General features: G+C 36.3%; 1 protein-coding gene across 1 annotated transcript in view; it reads left to right on the forward strand.

Annotated features, from left to right (window-relative positions):
• Positions 1–23,086, forward strand: part of LOC110570219 (phosphatidylinositol 3,4,5-trisphosphate 3-phosphatase TPTE2-like) — a 91,973-nt gene that overhangs the window by 20,426 nt on the left and 48,461 nt on the right. The window contains exons 8-10 of the mRNA XM_021678198.2: positions 20,350–20,410; positions 21,196–21,277; positions 21,381–21,469. Of these exons, the coding sequence (XP_021533873.2) occupies positions 20,350–20,410; positions 21,196–21,277; positions 21,381–21,469 (232 nt within the window). The remainder of the gene's footprint in view (positions 1–20,349; positions 20,411–21,195; positions 21,278–21,380; positions 21,470–23,086) is intronic.

The raw sequence follows: 23,086 nt of genomic DNA on the forward strand, positions 1-23,086 counted from the left end.
TATTTTACAATCTGCTTATCTTATAGAACTAATTTTGTCCACTTTATTACATTAAAATTTCATACAGTGTAAAACTAGAACTGTATGTAAATATTGCATCTAAGACTTCTGTAGCATTGTCATTTTTTTCTATAGATGATTCTCAGAATGTCCCCAGTTCTACTGGTATTGGATCCTACTCATTCTTTTGTCTCCTGGCAGTTAGAATTGCTGCTTCCAAGGCCTGTATTTTCACTGCCTTCAGAAGGTGAATCTTTCTCAGCTTGAGACAGATGAGGTTCATCTATTTGATTATTTTCGTTAGAAGTCTCTTCATTCATAGTTAAAGTCTCCCAGTCTTTCACCATTGAGTATGATCTTTATTTCCTTTATTTGTTTGATCTTCTTTTTCTAGCTCCTTTAGGTGTGGTTAAACTGTGTATTGAGACTTTTCTACTTGACGTGGGCCTGTATTGCTATAAAATTCCCTTTTAGGAGAGCTTTTTGCTGCATCCCAAAGATTTTGGACTATTGTGTTTCATATTCATTTGATTCCATGTATCTTTTGATTTCCTCTTTGATTTCTTGATTGACCCATTCATCGTTCAGTAGCATGTTTTGTAATCTCCATGTATTTGTTATCTTTCCAGATTTCTTCTTGTTGTTGATTTCTAGTTTCATAGTTGTAGTCAGAAAAGATGCATGGTATGACTTGGATCTTTGTGAATTTATTGAGACTTGTTTTGTGACCTAATTTGTTCTCTGTTCTGGAGAATGTTCCATGTGCACTTGAAAAGAATGCGTATTCTGCTGTTTCAGGATGGAATGTTCTGAATGTATCTGTTAATTCCATATGGTCCCATGTGTTATTCAAAGCCATTGTTTCCTTGATGATTTTCTGTTTGGATGACCTGTCCATTGTAAGTGGGGTGTTAAAGTCCCCTACTACTATTGTATTACTATACTTCCTTTATGTTTGTTACTTCCTTTATGTTTGTTATTAGCTGCTTTATGTGTTTAGGTGCTCCCATGTTGGTGCATAAATATTTACAATTATTATATATTCTTGTTGGATTGCTCCATTTATGATTATATAGTGCCCTTCTTTGTCTCTTGTTACAGTCTTTGTTTTAAACTCTATTTTGTTTGACATAAGTATTGCTACCCCAGATTTCTTTTGACATCCATTTGCATGCATTCTCCATCCCTTCACTTTCAATGTGCATGTGTCTTTAGGTTTGCAGTGAGTCTCTTGTAGGCAGCATATAGATGGGTCTTGGGTTTGTTTTTTTTTTTTTTCCATTCCATCACCTTATATCTTTTGATTGAAACAGTTAGTCCATTTACATTCAAAGTAATTATTGATGGATATGTATTTGTCATTTTGTTACTTGTTTTATGGTTGTTTTTGTAGTTCTTCTCTGTTCCTTTCTTCCCTTGCTCTCTTCTCTCACAATTAGTTGGCTTTCTTTAGTGATATATTTGGATTCCTTTCTCTTTATTCTTTGCATATCTATTACCAGTTTTTGATTTGTGGTTGCCGTTAGGTTTATCTGTATCATCTTCTGCATATAACAGACCATATTGAGTTGATGGTCACTTAAGTTTGAAAGCATTCTTTACACCTCTCCACACCACATTTTAGGTATATAGTGTCATAATTTACTTTTATTTTCTGAGTATCCTCACTGATTTTTATAGATATGCTTACTGTAATTGCTTTTGTGCTTCCTACTTTTCTTACTTCTATTTATGGTCTTCTACAAGAGTCCTCTTTTGCATTTTTTTGTAGGGTTCATTTAGTGGTGATGAATTTCTTTAATTTTTGTTTGTCTTGGAAACTCTATCCCTCCTTGCTGGATAACCTTGCTGGATAGAGTATTCTTGGCTGCAGATTTTTTCCTTCCAGCACTTTGAATATATCATGCCATTCCCTTCTGGTCTGCAGAGTTTCTGCTAAAAAGTCAACTCATAACCCAATGGGGTTTCCCTTATATATAATTGCTTTCTTTTCTCTTGCTACTTTTAAAATTCTCTCGTTATCACTACTTTTTGCTATTCTATTTTTTATTATTAGTTTTTAAATTTAATTTAATTTTATTATGTTATGTTAGTCACCATACAATATATCATTATTTTTTGATGTAGTGAACCATGATTCATTGGTTTCGTATAACACCCAGTGCTCCATGCAGTACGTGCCCTCCTTAATACCCATCACTGGGCTAACCCATCCCCCCAACCCCCTCCCCTCTAAAACCCTCAGTTTGTTTCTCAGAGCCCATACTCTCTCATGGTTCGTCTCCCCCTCCGATATCCCTCCCCTTCATTTTTCCCTACCTTCTCCTAATATCCGCCATGCTATTCCTTATGTTCCATAAATAAGTGAAACCATATGATAATTGACTTTCTCTGCTTGACCCATTTCACTTAGCATAATCTCTTCCAGTCCCATCCATGTTGAGTTGGGTATTCATCCTGTCTGATGGCTGAGTAATATTCCTTTGTATATATGGACCACATCTTCTTTATCCATTCGTCTGTTAAAGGGCATCTCAGCTGTTTCCACAGTTTGGCTATTGTGGACATTGCTGCTGTGAACATTGGGGTGCATATGGCCCTTCTTTTCACTACATCTGTGTCTTTGGGTTAAATACCCAGTAGTGCAATTGCTGGGTCATAGGGTAGCTCTATTTTTAATTTTTTGAGGCACCTCCACACTGTTTTCCAAAGTGGCTGTACCAACTTGCATTCCCACCACAGTGTAAGACGGTTCCTTTTTCTCCACAATCTCTCCAACATTTGTTGTTTCTTGCCTTGTCAATTTTTGCCATTCTAACTGGTGTAAGTGGTATCTCAATGTGGTTTTGATTTGAACTTCCCTGATGGCTAATGATGATGAACATTTTTTCATGTGTCTGTTAGTCATTTGTTTGTCTTCTTTTGAGAAGTGTCTGTTCATGTCTTCCGCCCATTTTTTGACTTATTTGTTTTTTGGGTGTTGAGTTTGAGAAGTTCTTTATAGATTTTGGAAATCAGCCCTTTGTCTTTAGTGTCATTTGCAAACATCTTCTCCCATTCCGTGGGTTGCCTCTTTGTTTTGTTGACTGTTTCCTTTGCTGTGCAGAAGCTTTTCATCTTGATGAAGTCCCAAAAGTTCATTTTTGCTTTTGCTTCACTAGCCTTTGGAGATGTATCTTGAAAGAAGTTACTGTGGTCGATGTCGAAGAGGTTACTGCCTATGTTCTCCTCTAGGATTTTGATGGATTCCTGTCTCACATTGAGGTCATTCATCCACTTTGAGTTTATCTTTGTGAATGGTGTTAGAGAATGGTCGGGTTTCATTCTTCTGTATATAGCTGTTCAATTTTCCCAGCACCATTTATTGAAGAGACTGTCTTTTTTCCATTGCATATTTTTTCCTGCTTTGTCGAAGATTATTTGACCATAGAGTTGAAGGTCCATATCTGGGCTCTCTATTCTGTTCCATTGGTCTATATGTCTGTTTTTGTGCCAGTACCATGCTGTCTTGGTGATCACTGCTTTGTAATATAGCTTGAAATCGAGCAACGTGATGCCCCCAGCTTTGTTTTTCTTTTTCAGCATTTCCTTGGCCGATTCAGGGTCTTTTCAGATTCCATACAAATTTTAGGATTGTTTGTTCCAGCACTTTGAAAAATGCCATTGGTATTTTGATTGGGATGGCGTTGAAGGTATAGATTGCTCTGGGTAGCATAGACATTTTAACAATGTTTATTCTTCTGATCCATGAGCATGGAATGTTTTTCCATCTTTTTGTGTCTTCTTCAATGTCTTTCATGAGTGTTCTGGGGTTCCTAGAGTATAGATCCTTTACCTCTTTGGTTAGGTTTATTCCGAGGTATCTTACGGTTTTGGTGCTATTGTAAATGGAATCGTTTCTCTAATTTCTCTTTCTACAGTTGCATTGTTTGCCGTTTTAATTACTATGTGTCTTGGGGTGGACCTCCTTGGGTTGATTTTGTTGGGGGGATCTCTATGCCTCCTGGATCTGGGTTTCTGTTTCCTCCACAGATTTGAAAGCTTTTCAGTGTAATTTCTTCAAATAAGTTTTCTACCCCCTTTCCCCTCTCTTCTCCTTCTGCAATCCCTGTAATGTGAATGTTATTATGCTTGATGGAATCACTGAGTTCCCTATGTTTATTCTCACTTTGCATAATTTTTTCCTCTTACCTGTTCAGCTTGATTACTTTGAATTACTCTGTCCTCCAGGTAGCTGATTTCTTCTTCTTCTTCCTCTAGCCTACTCTTTATTCCATCTAGTGTATTTTTAATTCCATTTATTGTGTGCTTCATCTCTGATGGGTTTATTTTACCTCTTGTTTTAAGAGTCTCACTGATGTCCTCCACTCTTTTCTCAAGTTTACTGAGTATCTTTATGACCATTACTTTAAATTCTGCATTGAGCATATTACTTATCTCCATTTTGTTTAGGCATCTTGCTGTGATTTTGTCCTGTTCTTTCATTTGGGACATATTCCTCTGTCTCCTCATTTTGTCCTACTCTGTTTCTGTATGTTACAGAGCAGCTACATGTTCTGCTCTTGAAAATAATGGCCTTTTGAAGAAAAGGTTCTTTAGTGCCCTGCAGTTTAGTGTCCCCTGTTCACCAGAACTTGGTACTTCAGGAGTGTCTCCTATGTGTGTTGTGTGCACCCTGCTAATGTGTCTTGGCCACTTTTTCCTTCAGTCATCTGCAGTGGTTCTCTTTGCCTGTTGTGGACAGTGTTTGTTCTCTGTGGTGTTAGTCACCAGTCTGGGGCCACCTTGGGCTTGAGTTAAGTCAGACCAGACATTTGCCAGAGATGCAGTAGCACCAAACTAGGGTGCTTTGGCTGTTTGTCCCCTGAAGTGCTTTCGTTGATGGACCAGGTCAGCAATGAGACCAGCTGTCTGCCTCCAGCCTACTGCTAGGTCTGCTGTTTGAGTCTTGTCTATGGTTATCTTTCCCTCTCCCCAGGGCAGGAGTTACTTTGGAGTGATACTCGTGCCTGTTGGAGTTGTTTGCATACTTCCAGGCTTGTGGCACCAATCTGGATGGACTCTGGCAAAGAGCATATTGGAGGGGACAGTGTGCCTGGGGTTCTGAGGGGACAGTGGTGTTAGCAAGTTAGGTAGTATCAGAGCTGTGTTGGTCCTGCAGGTGGCCATTTGTTTATGATGGGGGAAGGGGGCAGGGAATGGCACCTGCCAGCTCTTTTGTTGCTGGAGGAGTCTCATAGCAATCTCTGTCCCACTGGGGCTTGCTCTGAGATGAATAAACAACTCTCTCTTCCATATACCCCAGACATTTTACAAACTTTCTGCTCCTGTGCTTTATCTCAGCAGGACTGTTTTTTTTTTTTTTTTTTGCTATCTCTTTAAGGGCAGGGACCCAGATTCCTCTCATCCAATGACTCTCCTAAAGCTGAACCTGCTGAATTTTGAAATGCCAGGTCTTAAGCCCCACTGGTTGTAAGAACTCACAAAATTTGGCTCCTCTGGTTTTCAAAGCCAAATATTATGGGAGTTTGTCTTCCCTATATGGGCTCCCTGATGTGAGGGTTTGTTTCTCTCCCCTTTCCATGCCTGCAGCACCCTCCCTCCTGCAGGCAGTTGTATGGGTCTCTTTAGCTCCAGATCATGTCTCTGCCCTTACTACCCTCTTTGATGTGGCCTCTTCTCTACATTTAGTTGTGGCATTTGTTCTGCCAGTCTCCATGTCATTTTTTGTGTTATTTACACTGATGCATTACTTAGTTTTATCTGTGTGAGGAAATGAGCTTAAGGTCCTCCTAATCTGCCATCTTCCCCAGAAGTATCTTTGATATTATTTTAAATGGTATTTTAATATTTTCTTATTGGCTGCTGATATATGGGAATATAATTGATTTTTGTATATATATTCAGTACACTTCATAAATCCATACATTAAACAGACACATCAAAAGATGCTCAACATCACTCATCATCAGGGAAATGCAAATCAAAACCACAATAAGATATCACCTCATAGCTGTCAGAATGGCTAAAATCAACAATACAAGAAACAACAGGTGTTGGTGAGGATGAAACAAAAAGGAACCCTTGTGTACTGCTGGTGGGAATGCAAACTGGGTGCAACCACTGTGGAAAACAGTGTGGAAGTTCCTCAAAAAATAAAACAATAGACATATTCTGTGATCCAGGAATCACACTACTGGGTATTTACCCAAAGAAAACAAAGACACGAATTCAAAATGATATATGCATCCTTTATGTTTATTGCAGGATTATTTGCAATGGCCAAACTATGGAAGCAATTCAAGCATCCATCAATAGATGGATAAAAACGATGTTATATATATTTTTCCAAAGGAATATTAGTCAACCATAAAAAATGAAATCTTGCCATTTGCAACATGAATGGATCTAGAGACTATAATGTGAAGCAAAATAAGCCAGTCAGAGAAAGACAATTACCATATGATTTTAGTTATGTAGAATTTAAGGAGCAAAACAAATGAACAAAGGGAAAAAAAGTCAAATAAAAAAAACAGACTCTTACTTATAGAGAATACACAGATTGTTACCAGAGGGGAGGTGAGTGGGGGGATGGGTGAAACAGATGAAGAAGAAAGAATATTAAGAGTACACTCATCTTGATGAGCACTGAGTAATATATGGAACTGTTGAACCACTATTTTGTACACCTGAAACTAATATAATACTATATTAACGATACTGGAATTAAAAATAAAACACTGGAATGAATAAATGATCACAAAAAAATTATTTCATAAATTCATTTTAATAAGTTGTATATTCCTTGGGCTTTTTATGTATATAATCATGTAGTTACTACTTTCTTAACTTTGTATACATTTTTTTTTCTTTATTGAATTGTCTAGGACCTCCACTGTAAAGTTGAATAGTAGTAAGAACACTCTTTGCTTGTTCCCAAACTTAAATGGAAAGAATTAGAAATTCTACTATTAGAATGTGTTTTCTAGAGGCTTTTTGTAGCTATTCTTTACCAGATTAAGAAACTTTTATTTATTTCTAGTTTAGTAGGAGTTGAATCATGAATTGGTGAATTTATCAGATATTTTTTCTGTGTGTATGGAGATAATCAAAGGTTTTCCTGTTATTTTCAAATGTGAAGTCAACCTTTTTTATTCCTGAAATAAACCCCCTTTGGTCTTAATGTGTTATTTATATATCACTACTTTCTATTTGCTAATATTTTATTTACAACTTCTTGTATATGTTGATGAGAGATATTGACCTTCACTGTTTTTTTTTTTTTTTTTTTTTTTACTGAAGTGTAGTTGACACATACAATGTTACTTTAGTTTCAGGTATACAACATGTGATTTGGCAAATCTATACGTCATACTATGATCACTACAAGTGTAGTTAAATTTCTGTCACCATAAAATACTAGTATAATACCATTGGCTATATTCCCTATGCTGTACCTATTATCCCCATGACTAACTCATTCCATAAATGGAAGCCTGTATCTCCCATTCCCCTTCATGTATTTTGTCTATCCCTGCGCCCCTCTCCCCCTTGGGAAACATCAGTTTGTTCTGTGTATTTATGGGTCTGGCTCTGCTTTTTGTTTGTTCATTTTGTTTATTAGATTCAAAACATAAGTAAAATCATATGGTATTTGTCTTTCTCAGTCTGACTTACTTCACTAAGTATAATACCTTCTAGGTTCATCCATGTTGTTGCAAATGGCAGGATCTCATTCTTTTTTATGGCTCAGTAATATTCTTTGTATATATATACCACCTCTTCTTTAGCCATTCATCTGTTGATGGACACTTGGATTGTTTCCATATCTTGGCTATTGTAAATAATGCAATAAACATAGAGGTACAGATACCTTTGTGAATGAGTATTTCTGTTTTCTTTAGGTAACCCAGTAGTGAAATTGCTGGATCATATGGTAACTCTATTTTTAATTCTTTTGAGAAACCTCTGTACTCTTTTCCACAGTGGTTGCACCAATTTGCATTCCTACCACCAGTGCACAAGTGTTTCTTTTTCTCCACATCCTCACCAATACTTATTTCTTGTCTTTGATTTTAGCCATTCTGATGGGTATAAAGTGATAGCTCATTGTGGTTTTGATTTGCATTTCTTTTTCATCTTTTCATGTGTCTGTTGGCCATCTCTATGTCTTCTTTGGAAAAATGTCTATTCAGGTTTTCTGCCCATTTTTAATTGAATCTTTTTTTTTTTTTGTATTGAGTTGTAAAAGTCCTTTATATATTTTGAGTATTAATCCCTTATCAGATATATCATTTGCAAATATCTTCTTCCATTCACAAGGTGGCTTTTTGGTTTTGTCAGTGGTTTCCTTCACCATACAAAAATGTCTTATTTTGGAGTAGTCCCAATAGTTTATATTTACTTTTGTTTCCCTTGCCTGAGGACACATATCTAGAAAGATGTTGCTATGGCTGATGTCAAACAGCTTACTGCCTATGTTTTCTGTCTCACATTTAGGTCTTTAATCCAGTGTGTTTATTTTTGAGTATTGTGTAAGAAACTGGTCATTTCATTGTTTTACATGTAGCTGTCCAGTTTTCTCAGCATCACTTATTGAAGAGACTGTCTTTTCCCCAGTATATAGTCTTGCCTCCTTTATCCTATCCCTATAAGTGTGGGTTTATTTCTGGGCTCTCTAATCTGTTCTATGTGTCCATTTATGTGCCAGTACTATACTATTTTGATTACTACAGCTTTGTAGTATATCTTGTAATCTGGTTTGTCTTCAATTTCTTTCATCAGCATTTTATAGTTTTTTTTTTAAAGATTTTATTTATTTATTTGAGAGAGAGAATGAGAGACAGAGAGCACGAGAGGGAAGAGGGTCAGAGGGAGAAGCAGACCCCCCGCTGATCAGGGAGCCCGATGTGGGACTCGATCCCGGGACTCCAGGACCATGACCTGAGCCGAAGGCAGTCGCTTAACCAACTGAGCCACCCAGGCGCCCCCAGCATTTTATAGTTTTTAGAGCACTGATCTTTCACCTCCTTTGTTAAGTTCATTTCTAGGTATTTTATTCTTTTTTGTGCAATTATAGATAGAATTGTTTTCTCTTTCTACTACTTCATTATTAGTGTACAAAAAACCCAATCAATTTCAGTGTATTTTGTATCCTGCAACTTTATTGAATTCATATATTCTAATAGTTTTTTGATTGGGGTTTTAGGGTTTTCTCTGTATAGTATCATGTAATCTGCAAATAGTGATAGTAACTTCTTCCTTACCAATTTGATGCCTTTTTTTTCTTGTCTGATTGCTGTGGTTAGAGCTTCCATGAGTATGTTGAATAAAAGTGGTAAAAGTGGACATCCTTGTCTTGTTTCTGATCTTAGAGGGAAAGTTCTCAGTTTTTCACCATTAAGTGTGATGTTAGCTCTGAGTTTGTCATATATGACCTTTACTATGTTGAGGTATGTTCTTTCTAAACCCATTTTTTTGGAGAGCTTTATCATGAATGGATGTTGAATTTTGTCATGAACTTTTTCTGCATCTGTTAAGATGATCATATGGTTTTTATACTTCATTTTGTTGACTTGGGGTGATTGCCTTACAAATATTTAGCCATTCTTGCAACCTGGAATAAATCCCACTTGATCATGGTGAATGTTCCTTTTAATGTATTGTTGAGTGTTGTTTGCTAATATTTTGTTGAGAATTTTTGCTTCTATGTTCTTCAGTGATAATATTCTGTAGTTTTGTTTTTTGTAGTGTGTTTGTCTGTTTTGGTATCAGGGTAATGCTGGCCTCAGAGACTGTATTTTTTTTAAATTTTTTATTGTTATGTTAATCACCATACATTACATCATTAGTTTTAGATGTAGTGTTCCATGATTCATTGTTTGTGCATAACCCCAGTGCTCCATGCAGAACGTGCCCTCTTTAATATCCATCACCAGGCTAACCCATCCTACCACCCCCCTCCCCTCTAGAACCATCAGTTTCTTTTTCAGAGTCCATCGTCTCTCATGGTTCATCTCCCCCTTCTATTTCCCCCCTTCATTCTCCCCCTCCTGCTATCTTCTTCTTTTTTTTTTTTCTTAACATATATTGTATTATTTGTTTCAGAGGTACAGATCTGAGATTCAACAGTCTTGCACAATTCACAGTGCTTACCAGAGCACATACGCTCCCCAGTGTCTATCACCCAGTCACCCCATCCCTCCCACCCCAACCCCCTCTCCAGCAACCCTCAGTTTGTTTCCTGAGATTAAAAATTCCTCATATCAGTGAGGTCATATGATACATGTTTTTCTCTGTTTGACTTATTTCGCTCAGCATAATACCCTCCAGTTCCATCCACGTCGTTGCAAATGGCAAGATCTCATTCCTTTTGATGGCTGCATAATATTCCATTGTATATATATACCACATCTTCTTTATCCATTCACCTGTCGATGGACATCTTGGCTCTTTCCACAGTTTGGCTATTGTGGACATTGCTGCTATAAACATCGGGGAGCACGTACCCCTTCGGATCCCTACATTTGTATCTTTGGGGTAAATACCCAGTAGTGCAATTGCTGGATCATATGGTAGCTCTATTTTCAACTTTTTGAGGAACCTCCATACTGTTTTCCAGAATGGCTGCACCAGCTTGCGTTCCTACCAACAGTGTAGGAGGGTTCCCCTTTCTCTGCATCCCCGCCAACATCTGTCACTTCCTGACTTGTTAATTTTAGCCATTCTGACTGATGTGAGGTGGTATCTCATTGAGGTTTTGATTTGGATTTCCCTGTTGCCAAGTGATGTTGAGCACTTTTTCATGTGTCTGTTGGCCATTTGGATGTCTTCTTTGGAAAAATGTCTGTTCATGTCTTCTGCCCATTTCTTGATTGGATTCTTTGTTCTTTGGGTGTTGAGTTTGATAAGTTCTTTATAGATTTTGGATACTAGCCCTTTATCTGATATGTCATTTGCAAATATCTTCTCCCATTCTGTCGGTTGTCTTTTGGTTTTGTTGACTGTTTCCTTTGCTTTGCAAAAGCTTTTTATCTTGATGAAGTCCCAATAGTTCATTTTTGCCCTTGCTTCCCTTGCCTTTGGCGATGTTTCTAGGAAGAAGTTGCTGCGGCTGAGGTCGAAGAGGTTGCTGCCTGTGTTCTCCTTTAGGATTTGGATGGACTCCTGTCTCACATTGAGGTCTTTCAACCATTTGGAGTCTATTTTTGTGTGTGGGGTAAGGAAATGGTCCAGTTTCATTCTTCTGCATGTGGCTGTCCAATTTTCCCAACACCATTTGTTGAAGAGACTGTCTTTTTTCAATTGGACATTCTTTCCTGCTTTGTCAAAGATTAGTTGACCATAGAGTTCAGGGTCCATATCTGGGCTCTCTATTCTGTTCCATTGATCTATGTGTCTGTTTTTGTGCCAGTACCATGCTGTCTTGATGATGACAGCTTTGTAATAGAGCTGGAAGTCCAGAATTGTGATGCCGCCAGCTTTGCTTTTCTTTTTCAACATTCCTCTGGCTATTCGGAGTCTTTTCTGGTTCCATACAAATTTTAGGATTATTTGTTCCATTTCTTTGAAAAAAAGTAGATGGTATTTTGATGGGGATTGCATTGAATGTGTAGATAGCTCTAGGTAGCATTGACATCTTCACAGTATTTGTTCTTCCAATCCATGAGCATGGAACGTTTTTCCATTTCTTTGTGTCTTCCTCAATTTCTTTCATGAGTATTTTATAGTTTTCTGAGTACAGATCCTTTGCCTCTTTGGTTAGATTTATTCCTAGGTATCTTACGGTTTTGGGTGCAATTGTAAATGGGATCAACTCCTTAATTTCTCTTTCTTCTGTCTTGTTGTTGGTGTATAGGATCAGAGACTGTATTTTAAAGCTATACTACTTTTGTTATCTTTTTGGAATAGATTGAAGATATTAGGTATTACTCTTTAAATATTTGGTAAATTCACCTTTGAATCTGTCTGGTCCTGGAATTTGTTGGGAGTTTTTTGATTAACAATTCAATTCTGTGAGCAGTAATTTGGTTTTCAGATTTGTATTTCTTCCTGATTCAGTTTAGGAAGATTGTATGTTTCTAGGAGTTCATCTGTATTTTCTAGGTTATCCAATTTGTTGGCATATAATTTTTTGTAGTATTCTATTATAATCCTTTGTATCTCTATGGTGTTCTTTGTTACCTCTTTTGTTTCTGGTTTCATTTGGTTCCTTTTTTTTTTTTCTTGATCAGTCTGGCTAAAGATTTATTGACTTTTTTACGTTTTGAAAGAACCAGTTCTTTGTTTCATTGGTCTTTTCTATTCTTAAAGACTCTATTTCATTCATTTATGCTCTGATTTTTATTAAATCTTTCCATCTTCTAATTTTGGGCTTTATTTTTCTTTTTCTAGTTTTTTTAAGGTGTAAGTTTAGACAGAGGTTTTTCTTATTTCTTCAGGTCGGCTGGTATCTCTATAAATATCCCTCTTAGGACTCTCTGGGTCTCAAAGATTTTAGACTATTGTGTTTTCATTTTCATTTGTCTCCATAGATTTTTTAATTTGCTCTTCATTTTCCTTGTTGACTCATTTGTTGTTTAGTAGCATGTTGTTTAGCCTCCACCTGTTTTGTTTTCCTTTTTTTTTCCTGTGATTGATTTCTATTTCACCCCATTGTGATAAGAAAATATACGTGATATGATTCAACCTTTTTAAATTTATTGAGACTTGTTTTTTGGCCTACTATGTGATCTATCCTGGAAAACATTCCATGTGCATATAAAAAGAATGTGTATTCTGTTGTTTTTGTGTGGCATGTTCTGTATTTATCTGTTAGGTCCATCTGACCTACTGTGTTGTTAAAAGACACTGTTTCCTTATTGATATTCTGCATGTATGATCTACTATTAATGTAAGTGTTGTGTTAAAGTCCCCTACTATTATTGTATTATTCTTTCTTCCTTTATGGCTATTAATATTTGCTGTAAGTATTTAGGTACTCCATTGTTGGGTGCATAGATATTTATAATTGTTATATCATCTTGTTCAATTGACTCCTTGATCGTTATGCAATGCTCTTCTTTTTCTCTTGTAAGTCTTTAAGGTCTACCTTGTGTGATATAACTACTGTTACCTTGGGGTTTTTTTTTTCTCCCACTTCCTTTTGCATGAAATATCTTTTCCATCCATTCACTTTCAGTCTGAGTGTGTCCTTATATCTGAAGTGAGTGTCTTGTAGGCAACATATAGATGGGTTTTGGTTTTTATCCATTCTGCCACCCTATGCCTTTTGATTGGAGCTTTTAGAGCACTTATATTTAAGTAATTATTTTCAGTATGTACTTATTGTCATTTTGATTGTTTTCTGGTTGTTTTTGTGGTTCTTCTCTGTTATTTCTTCTCCTGTTCTCTTTCCTTGTGATTATAACTTTCTGGAGTGTTATGCTTGGCTTTTTTTCTTTTTTTGTATATCTATTATAGGTTTTTTTTTTTAATTTTGTTATGTTAATCACCATACATTACATCATTAGTTTTTGATATAGTGTTCCATGATTCATTGTTTGCGTATAACACCCAGTGCTCCATGCAGAACATGCCCTCTTTAATACCCATCACCAGGCTAACCCATCCTCCCACCCCCTCCCCTCTAGACCCCTCAGTTTGTTTTTCAGAGTCCATCGTCTCTCATGGTTCGTCTCCCCCTCCAATTTCCCCCCCTTCGTTCTTTCCCTCCTGCTATCTTCTTTTTTTTTTTTTTTAACATATATTGTATTATTTGTTTCAGAGGTACAGATCTGTGATTCAACAGTCTTGCACAATTCACAGTGCTTACCATAGCACATACCCTCCCCAATGTCTATCACCCAGCCACCCTATCCCTCCCACCCCCCACCACTCCAGTAACCCTTAGTTTGTTTCCTGAGATTAAGAATTCTTCATATCAGTGAGGTCATATGATGCATGTCTTTCTCTGATTGACTTATTTCGCTCAGCATAACACCCTCCAGCTCCATCCATGTCGTTGCAAATGGCAAGATCTCATTCCTTTTGATGGCTGCATTATATTCCATTGTATAGCAATACAAGCCTTTTTCAAGAAACAAGAAAGGTCTCAAATACACAACTTAACCCTACACCTAAAGGAGCTGGAGAAAGACCAGCAAATAAAGCCTAAACCCAGGAGGAGAAGAGAAATAATAAAGATCAGAGCAGAAATCAATGAAATAGAAACCAGAAAAATAGTAGAACAGATCAACGAAACTAGGAGCTGGTTTTTTGAAAGAATTAACAAGATTGACAAACCCCTGGCCAGACTTAGCAAAAAGAAAAGAGAAAGGACCCAAATAAATAAATAAAATGAATGAAAGAGGACAGATCACAACCAACATCTATTTTAAGTTTTGGGTTTGTGTTTACCATGAGGTTTATATATGGCATTCTAAGTGTACATCAGTCTATATTAAGTTGATGGTCATTTAAGTTCAAACACATTCTAAAAGAACTTTTTAAATCCTTCCTCCATGTTTTATGTATATGTTGTCATATTTTACATCTTTTTATTTATAATTTTCTTCTAATTAAGGCCTTCTCTCTTTCACTTTAAGAAGTCCCTTTAACATTTCTTGTCAGGCTAGTTGAGTGGTGATGAACTCTTTTAGCTTTTGTTAGTCTATGAAACTCTATCTCTCCTTCAATTCTAAATAAAAACCTTGCTGGGTAGAGTATTCTTGGTTGCAGGTTTTTTTCCTAGCAGCACTTTGAATATGTCATGCCACTGTCTTCTGGGCTGCAGTTTCTGCTGAAAATTCAGCTAATAACCTTATAGGGTTTCCCTTGTATATAAATTTTTGCTTCTCTCTGGCAGCCTTTAATATTCTCTTTAACATTTGACATTTTAAGTATTCTGTGTTATGGTGTGGCCCTGCTTGGGTTCGTCTTGCTTGGAACTCTGTGCTTCCTGAACCTGGATGTTACTTCTTCCCCAGGTTAGGGAAGTTTTCAGGTATTATTTCTTCAAATATGTTTTCTACTCCTTTCTCTTTTCCTTCTGGGACCCCTATAATGTGAATTCTTGCTTGCTTGATATTGTCCAAGAGATTCCTTAACCTATTCTCATTTTTAAAAATTCTTTTTTCTTTTTGGTGTTCAGCTTGGGTGCTTTCCATTTCTCTATCTTCTAGATCACTGATCTGTTCTGCATTTGCTAACCTACTGTTGATGCTATCTAGTTAATTTTTCATTTCAGTTATCATATTCTTCAACTCTGATTTGTTCCTTTTTTTTTTTTTTTCATCTCTTTGTTGAAGTTATCCCTGAGGTCTTCCACTTTTATCTCCAGTCCAATGAGCATTTTTATGATCATAACTTTAAACTCTTTATCAGGCATATTGCTTATCTCTGTTTCATTTAGTCTTTTTCTGAGGTTTTTGTCTTGTTCTGTTATTTGAAGCATAGTCCTCTGTCTCCCCACTTTGCTTGATTTTCTGTATTTGTTACTATGAATTAGAGCAGCTACTTATCCTAAACTTGAAAGAATGGTCTTGTGTATGGTCATCCCCTGTGTACACTGTGTGTGCCTGGTAAATTGGAGGGGCTGGATAGAGTTGTAGCTTGTGTGATCTGTGGGTCCTGGAGCACTCCACACGGGGGCTGCCCTGGTGGGATGGCCACAGCTGAAGTGTGTCTGGGTCAGGTCGTTCGCTGTCCACATAGAGAGTACCCTGGTAGGACAGCTGACCACTATCTAAGTGGAGGAGGAGCATAAACTGAACAGCCTATCCAATCTGGAGGGATTTCTAGGAGCTTCCCCACCATTTGGTAGAGTTCTAGGGCTAGATTTTTTTTTTTAATATCCTAGTTGCCCTTTTAAACCATGGCTTATTTTCTTGCCCCAAGGCAGATGAATCTCTTCCTGGACTCTCAGTACCGTGCCTCCCCATTGTAGTTCACAGTGTCAGGGGTGGGGGTTCCCTTAATTACTGTGTCTGCCTCTCTCTTGCTGTTCTCTATGTGGTTTCTTTATCTTTTGTTATGCAGAAGCTGTTCAGTCATCCCTCAGTTCTTCAGGAGGAACTATTCTATTAATATTTGTAGATTTGGTGTGGCCTTGGAGAAGGTGAGTTTAGGGTCTTCCTACATCACCACTGTGGAATGGAATCTCAGTTTTCCTTATCAACTGCTCTATAATGACCTTACCTGGGGTATCTGGAGTAACTCCTATCTGCTCCACATCTTTTCATCCTTTATTAGGCTAGCCTGGGTGTGTTCTTATGTGATGGCAAAAGGCAAGAGCTAGAGTGGAATCTTATAAGCGTTTTTGCAATTGCCTGCTTTATGTCATTCCGTTGACTAAATCAATTCATGTGATAGAGCCCAATAGGGAAGGATAAAGTATTTGGATCATTCATGAAGTCATTCTACCTTATTCTAAGGCAGGGAAACTTTTCTATGCAAGCAAAAAAAAAAATGACAAACAGTAACTAGTATATATTCATAGTCTTGAGACTTGGGCAGTCAAAATCAATTTGTAAATGTTCAAAAAGGTCTTAAGGAGGAGAGTGTGAACCATATCTTATCTAGGGTATGCTATTTATAAGTAAGACAAGATTCTACTACTCCCTTGACAAATTTTGAACAGTTTTCCAAACCTCTATTTAATGTGGAAACTACTTTATTGATTCCATAATGGGAATAGTAATGGAGTAATTTGACCAGGGTCCATTGGATGGATTATGGCACTTCTGGACAGCCATCCTCAAATTACCAGAATCCAACTCTAGGGATAGATCATCTTTTGCCAGTATTACTTTTCAGTAGGTTGAGCTCAGAACTGTGAGTTAATTACAACTTGTCTAAATTGATTCATTTTTATCTGTAGGTTTGGTGGTGATAAATATAAATTTAACAACACTTAATATTGGCTAGGGTGTTAAAAAGCCACAAACTTCATTTAACGTGTATGTCAAAGCAAAGATATTATTCTTGGCTTCTAGAGTGTTCTCTAGACCACTGAAGTGGTTTTTTTCAGTTCTTAACACTTATCTCCTTGGGATATTGACAAAGTTCTAATAAACCATGATCTTTTTACCATTTTTAATAAACATATTAGAAGAAGAGGTGATAAATCATCAGTTTTCATAAAATTCATGAATCATAAACCACCCCCAAATCATATCTACTATCCATATGAATATTTACCTTCATCTTTTGCCAGAGGGCAGGCTCATGTCTGAGCTATTAGTTCAGCTACCTGGCAGACTGAGAATTAGGCAATGGAGCTGTGTTGGTGCTTGCATGTTCAGTGATAACAACATATCCTGCACAGAGTATGCCTTTGTTGTTTTTTTGATGAAAGCCATCTACAAACTAATTTAAATTGAGTTTGACTAAAGGGTGCAAGATTCAGATATGGGCATGATTAATTCCTGAGAGAATGCTAAGTGGTCATGTTGTTCCCCTTCACTCTAAGGAGGGAATAAATTTACAGGATTAGATTTTGAACAACAGTGGATAGTAATATGTAGAGCAAACAAACAGTAGGATTTCATATGTGGTAAATTTGCTAATATAAATGTCAAGTGTTGCCTAGAAGTAGCAAGATTGGACATATGTGGAAATAAAGAAGCAAGCACTAAGGTGGAAGTGTCAACAAGTTTAGCCAGTGCTGCCACCACATGCAAGGAAAGAGGATGGACCTTCATCTCCAAATCAAGGAATATGCTAAGATGGACAATCACTTCTGGTGTAAACTATTCTGTTTAGTTAACATTTTGTGAACACACAGAAGGGGTTGGCATATTTAGGACAAAGGTGGAGGTTGTTGCAAAAAGGCTTTCAAAGAGTAGACAGCATTTTTAACTTTCACATCCCAAGAAAGAGTTTCAGGAATTGTAAACTTAAGGCTATTGAGAAAAAGGAGATCTACATTACCTACAGTCCTAAAAATCTTAGTTATCTTTTAATTTTTGACTTTGGTACAATTGCATATTCTTTATTCTGGTTGAGGACAAAAACTATCCATCTGGTCTCCAAAAATGTAGTTTCTTGGCAGAGTTGAACTTCCTTTTAGATGCTTTTTGTCTCTGTTCAGCTAGTTAGTTTAAGAGAGATTTGTAGTCTTCGGGTAAGCTATATAGATCAGAAAACACAGCAGTAAGTTATCTTTGTATTGAGTCAAGGATGGACTCTTGGAGAAAATTCAAATCCTTGAGACATTTTTTTTAGACATATAAAGAAATATGAGGTGATTTTTTAAATCCCTGAAACTTAACCATCCTGGTATATTTACATATAGAGAAATAGGAGGTGATTTTTTAAATCTCTGAAGCATAACCATCCAGGTATATTTTTTCATAAAAAAGCAAATACTGACTATCCTTAAGTGTGGGTATACTAAAGAAGGCTGCACATAAATTAACCACTGTGAAATGTTTACTTATTGAGAGAATGAAGGGCAAGACAGTATTCTAATGGTTGTGTGATATTTCATTAGTGCTATAGTCAACCTTGAATGTTGGATATTTAGGTGTCATCAATATTAATAATGCAGCATCAGAGGCTCAAAGGCATAAAGCCTTTTCTGAATAGATTTCTAGGAGTAAAACTACCTGGTATGACATGGAAAAATAGTATGACTATTTTTAGGGTTCTCAATATGTATTGCCAAATCCAAGGGATTATGTCAGCAATAAATCAAAAGTTTTATTTTCATGCCATCTTTGTGAGCATTGGATTTTCTCATTTGAAAAGGAGAGGGCTAATTTCATGGGTGAAAATGGGATTTTATTGTTGTTTAGACTTCTCTATTGGTGAGGCTGAACATTTATCTATATAGGTTGTTATGCAATTAGATTTTCTCTTTTATGAATTTATTTATGTCCTAGGCCCACTTATCTATTGGCTGAGGGAGTACTATTTAAATTGTTATGAGTTACTAGTTTATACTAGCATAACTAGTTTATAGATAATACTAGACATAGTCCCCATTCACTCAATTTTACTGAAAATTATTCTCCCCTGTTATTTGTTTGTTGTACTGTGGCATTTTTTAAAAAGGAAATTTCAAATTTTTATAAAGTCAAAACTAAATCTGTTGATCTTCCATTGATTTGATTTCTTTAATCCAAAAGAATTGATGTTCACTTAAACTTCTTAGAGATATTTGTGAGTTTTTTATATCTGATCCCTCAATCCATCTGGACTAAAATGTGCAAAGGATCTCATGAAATCTTGATGTGTACGAGTCTATTTATTCCTCCATTCCAGCCTTATGCAGACTCAGAGTATTTATCTTTTTGACTTACTATTTCCTCCTGACTATTTAATCAAGTGATCATTTTGATATCTTTTCTTTTTCTCAATATGAAGCTAGTAAACATTGCTCAGGGTACTATACCCATCAATTTTTTATAGTCATTTTGTTGTAAACAGACACATGCACGTGTGTGTGAGTTTCAAATGGATAAATTTGTTGGAAATATTGTATTAGTATGGTGATTGTAACTGTATTTTAGATCACTATTACTTATTTGAGAAGTTATGCATATATGCATATTTGTGTGTGTGTGTATATATATATATACGTATATGCACATACACACATATGTATTCATTTTAGAAAACATGCAAAGATAATCCAAAAAAGTCTCCATATTGCCACCACTTAACTAAAATTTAATGTGTTTATCTTTTTCTATTATGCATATATACACACACAATCATACACATTTTTGCATTATTTATTCATTTAAATATTGCATAGGTAGACTATAATATCCAGATCATTATCTAAAAAACCTATCTATTGGGGTGCCTGGGTGGCTCGGTTGAGCCTGCGATTCTTAGTTTTGGCTTAGGTCATGATCTCAGGGTTGTGAAATGGAGCCCCACCTCAGGCTCCACGCTCAGGGGGAGTCTGCTGAAGATTCTCACTCCCTCTCCTCTTCCCCCTACTCACGCTCTCTCTCTCTTTTCTAAAATAAGTAAATCTTTTTTAAAAATTAAAAAATATAAATAAAAACCTATCTATTCAGAAAATAGATCTAGATAAGAATCATATATTACTGTGAAATCATAATTTTCACAAATTTACTTAAGGCTAGTTAACTGTCTCTGGTAGCTTTAAGCAATGTGTATTTATAGTAGAGGTTAATCAGAGTAGTCAAGCACAACATTGTGGGCTATTTGAAAACCATCAATGGATGAGATAGGACTTGGAATGTACATACTCTTATATTCCCTAAATCTCCCCTAAAAGGTGGTAAGTGAGGGACAGTTGAATAAAAGGTAATGACCATTTTGGCTTACTCCTAAGGAATGGCTTATATATGCCATGTGGATTTATGTAAGATATGCGTCTATTTTTTCTAGGAAGTTGCACGGTTCCTAGATACCAAACATCAAGACCACTATCAAGTCTACAATCTATGCAGTACGTGCATGGCCAGATATTTTGCTACTATTGATTTAAAACAGGATGATTCAGTCTTTACATTTCATTTAATCATAAGTATTTGGTGGGTGATGGGAAGTGAGTTTAAAAATCTCTATCTTGCACTGGTTCTGTTTTGTGGGAAAAAAATATCTCAATAATATAAATGCCCTGTGAGGGAGGCAGGAGGCTTAAGTTGGGGCATAGCCAATTTGGTTGAATCTACTCTAGTGGTATTAGGTTTAGGAAAATACTTCTGTTTTTCCTGCCGGCTTGTGTTTTGAAGACAATTCACTAGGAGTGGGGTGTGAGGAGAGCAAAACCCAAATGAAAAAAATCCAAATAGTCAATAAACAAGGGGAAATATGCTAAAAAGCAAAACCCTGTAGAAAAAAGATTATATCCCCACTTACGACTCTGTTTTGTCTTTTCCTCTTCCTGTATATTAAACGGACATTTTCAGGAGGCAAGCGTTCTGGTTGGCCACATTTACTTCTGCTCTGTCGTGTCTGTCTACCCTATGATAATATGATGAGTAGCCCGCTAGAAAATTAAAAGTAAGACCTGTTAAACCCAAATAAGTTGGGTTTACGTTATGCAAGATGGACAAACCACTACCAAATTTTTCAGACCCTTAATATTCTTAAAGCAGCAAGAACCAGTCAGAAAGCTCCTTTCAAAGGTGGATAAGGAATTTATAAGAAAAAAGTATAACTTCTTCATAACTTTATCATTTACTATGTTTATTAGGCATAGATATATGACCTATGTATCATTTATTTTAGGTGAAGGAGCTTATGATCCTAAGTACTTCCATTATAGGGTCCAGCGAATCATGATCGATGATCACAACGTCCCCACTCTAAGGTAAGTTTTATGCCAAGATGGCTGTCAAAAGAAAGCTAAATATACTGGCCTTGATTTTTTGGATGCATTTTAATTCAACTAAAAATTTTACATTTAAAATCAGTGAGATGGTGGCATTCACCAAGGAAGTAGATAAGTGGATGGCTCAAGATGACGAAAACATCGTAGTGATTCACTGTAAGGGAGGCAAAGGTAAAAATATTTTTTTAATTTCTCTTTTTCTAAATAAATATTAATACATTAAAGTACAAGAACAAGATGCATACTGCTATTAGTATTAATGGTTGTTAAAATTTTCTTTGGCGGGGGGCACCTAGGTGGCGCAGTGGTTAAGTATCTGACTCCTGGTTTCAGCTCAGGTTGTGATCTCAGGGTCATGAGATGGAGTCCCCCACCAGGCTCTGTGCTCAGCGCAGAGTCAGCTTGAGTTTCTCTCTTCCTCTGCACCTCTGACCCCACCCTGCTCTCTCTCTCTCTCTCTCATCTCTCAAATAAATGAATAAATCTTTAAAAAAATAGTTGTTAATATTTTTTGATGTTAGCTTCAAGACTGAAAGAAGGGAAGGAAAGAGTAAGGAGGGAGGGTGGAAGGTAAATACTAAAGGGAAGAAAATAGGAATAACAAAACTAAGGAAGGTTGAGCATATTGTTTCCTGTTTATTGACTACTTGAGTTTCTTCATTTTTGATTTGTCAAAATATCTATGAAATAAAAATGTCTAATTTTAAAAACTGTCAGAGCACTTTTATTTAAGATTGTTCTTAAACTTTGTGAGAACCTTTTAAAGTTAAGGAGCCAACAGCGTTGCTATTGCAAAACCCAAAAACTATAGTGGAATTTTTATAGTGTACAGATACAATGAAGTTGATTTTTGTGAGGTCAAATGAAAAAAAAAAAAAGTGTAAACTCATTCAATTTAAATTGAGTTAGATTTTTCTCTCATTCAGCTTTAGGCTTTTAATAATCATCTAAGCATATTTCACAGTTTTTGACCAAGAATTACATTTTTGGTGGGTTATAAAACAGTTTTTTATTGCATTCCAGGAAAACACAATACTTTACCATATATAATCGAGTAAAATCAAGTTTTAGTGTTACCTGAAAAGTAGTTTCAAGTCCATGAATTAGTAGGTAGTTTCTATCTTTAGCTCTACAGGTTGAAATATTCTGGACATGCAATTTGCAATACCGTCTATAAATGAAGGCTATAGAAATGGAACCATAGGAATTGCCAGTTTTTGACTATCTTTTATTTACAAATATGGTCATTTTACATGGCTCAACCTAAAGTATTATAATCCAAGCAATTAACTTTAGTTTCCTTTTAATTAAAGCTAATTCCCTGCTTGAAGGCTAACCTTCATCTCTAATTTCTTTTTTAAATTTTTTCTGAGAAGGGACTTCAATTATCCTGTATTTGCATGTCTTGCCTTGACTTTCCTTTAGGATTGTTCGGCAGGCTGGTATTCAGCCAGCTGGTACGCACCAGAGTAGCCTCTTTTTTCAAGTTTTCATTCATACTGGTTTTGCTCTCTTCTTGCTGGTTGGTGCCTGCACATTATTTTATTATTGATTTTTGGGACTACTTTAAACTGGGTGTTGTTTTTTTTAGTATAGTTGACATGCAATGTTAGAATGAAAACACTAATTTGAAAAGATCTATGCACCCCTATGTTCATTGCAGTGTTATTTACGATGGCCAAGTTGTAGAAGCAACTCAAATGTCCATCAATAGATGAATGGATGAAGGAGATGTGGGGTGTGTGTGTACATACATTTTACTCAGCCATAAAAAATGCATGCTGTTGT

Source organism: Neomonachus schauinslandi, chromosome 3 (genome assembly GCF_002201575.2).
Source record: "Neomonachus schauinslandi chromosome 3, ASM220157v2, whole genome shotgun sequence".
NCBI classification, from domain to species: Eukaryota; Metazoa; Chordata; class Mammalia; order Carnivora; family Phocidae; genus Neomonachus; species Neomonachus schauinslandi.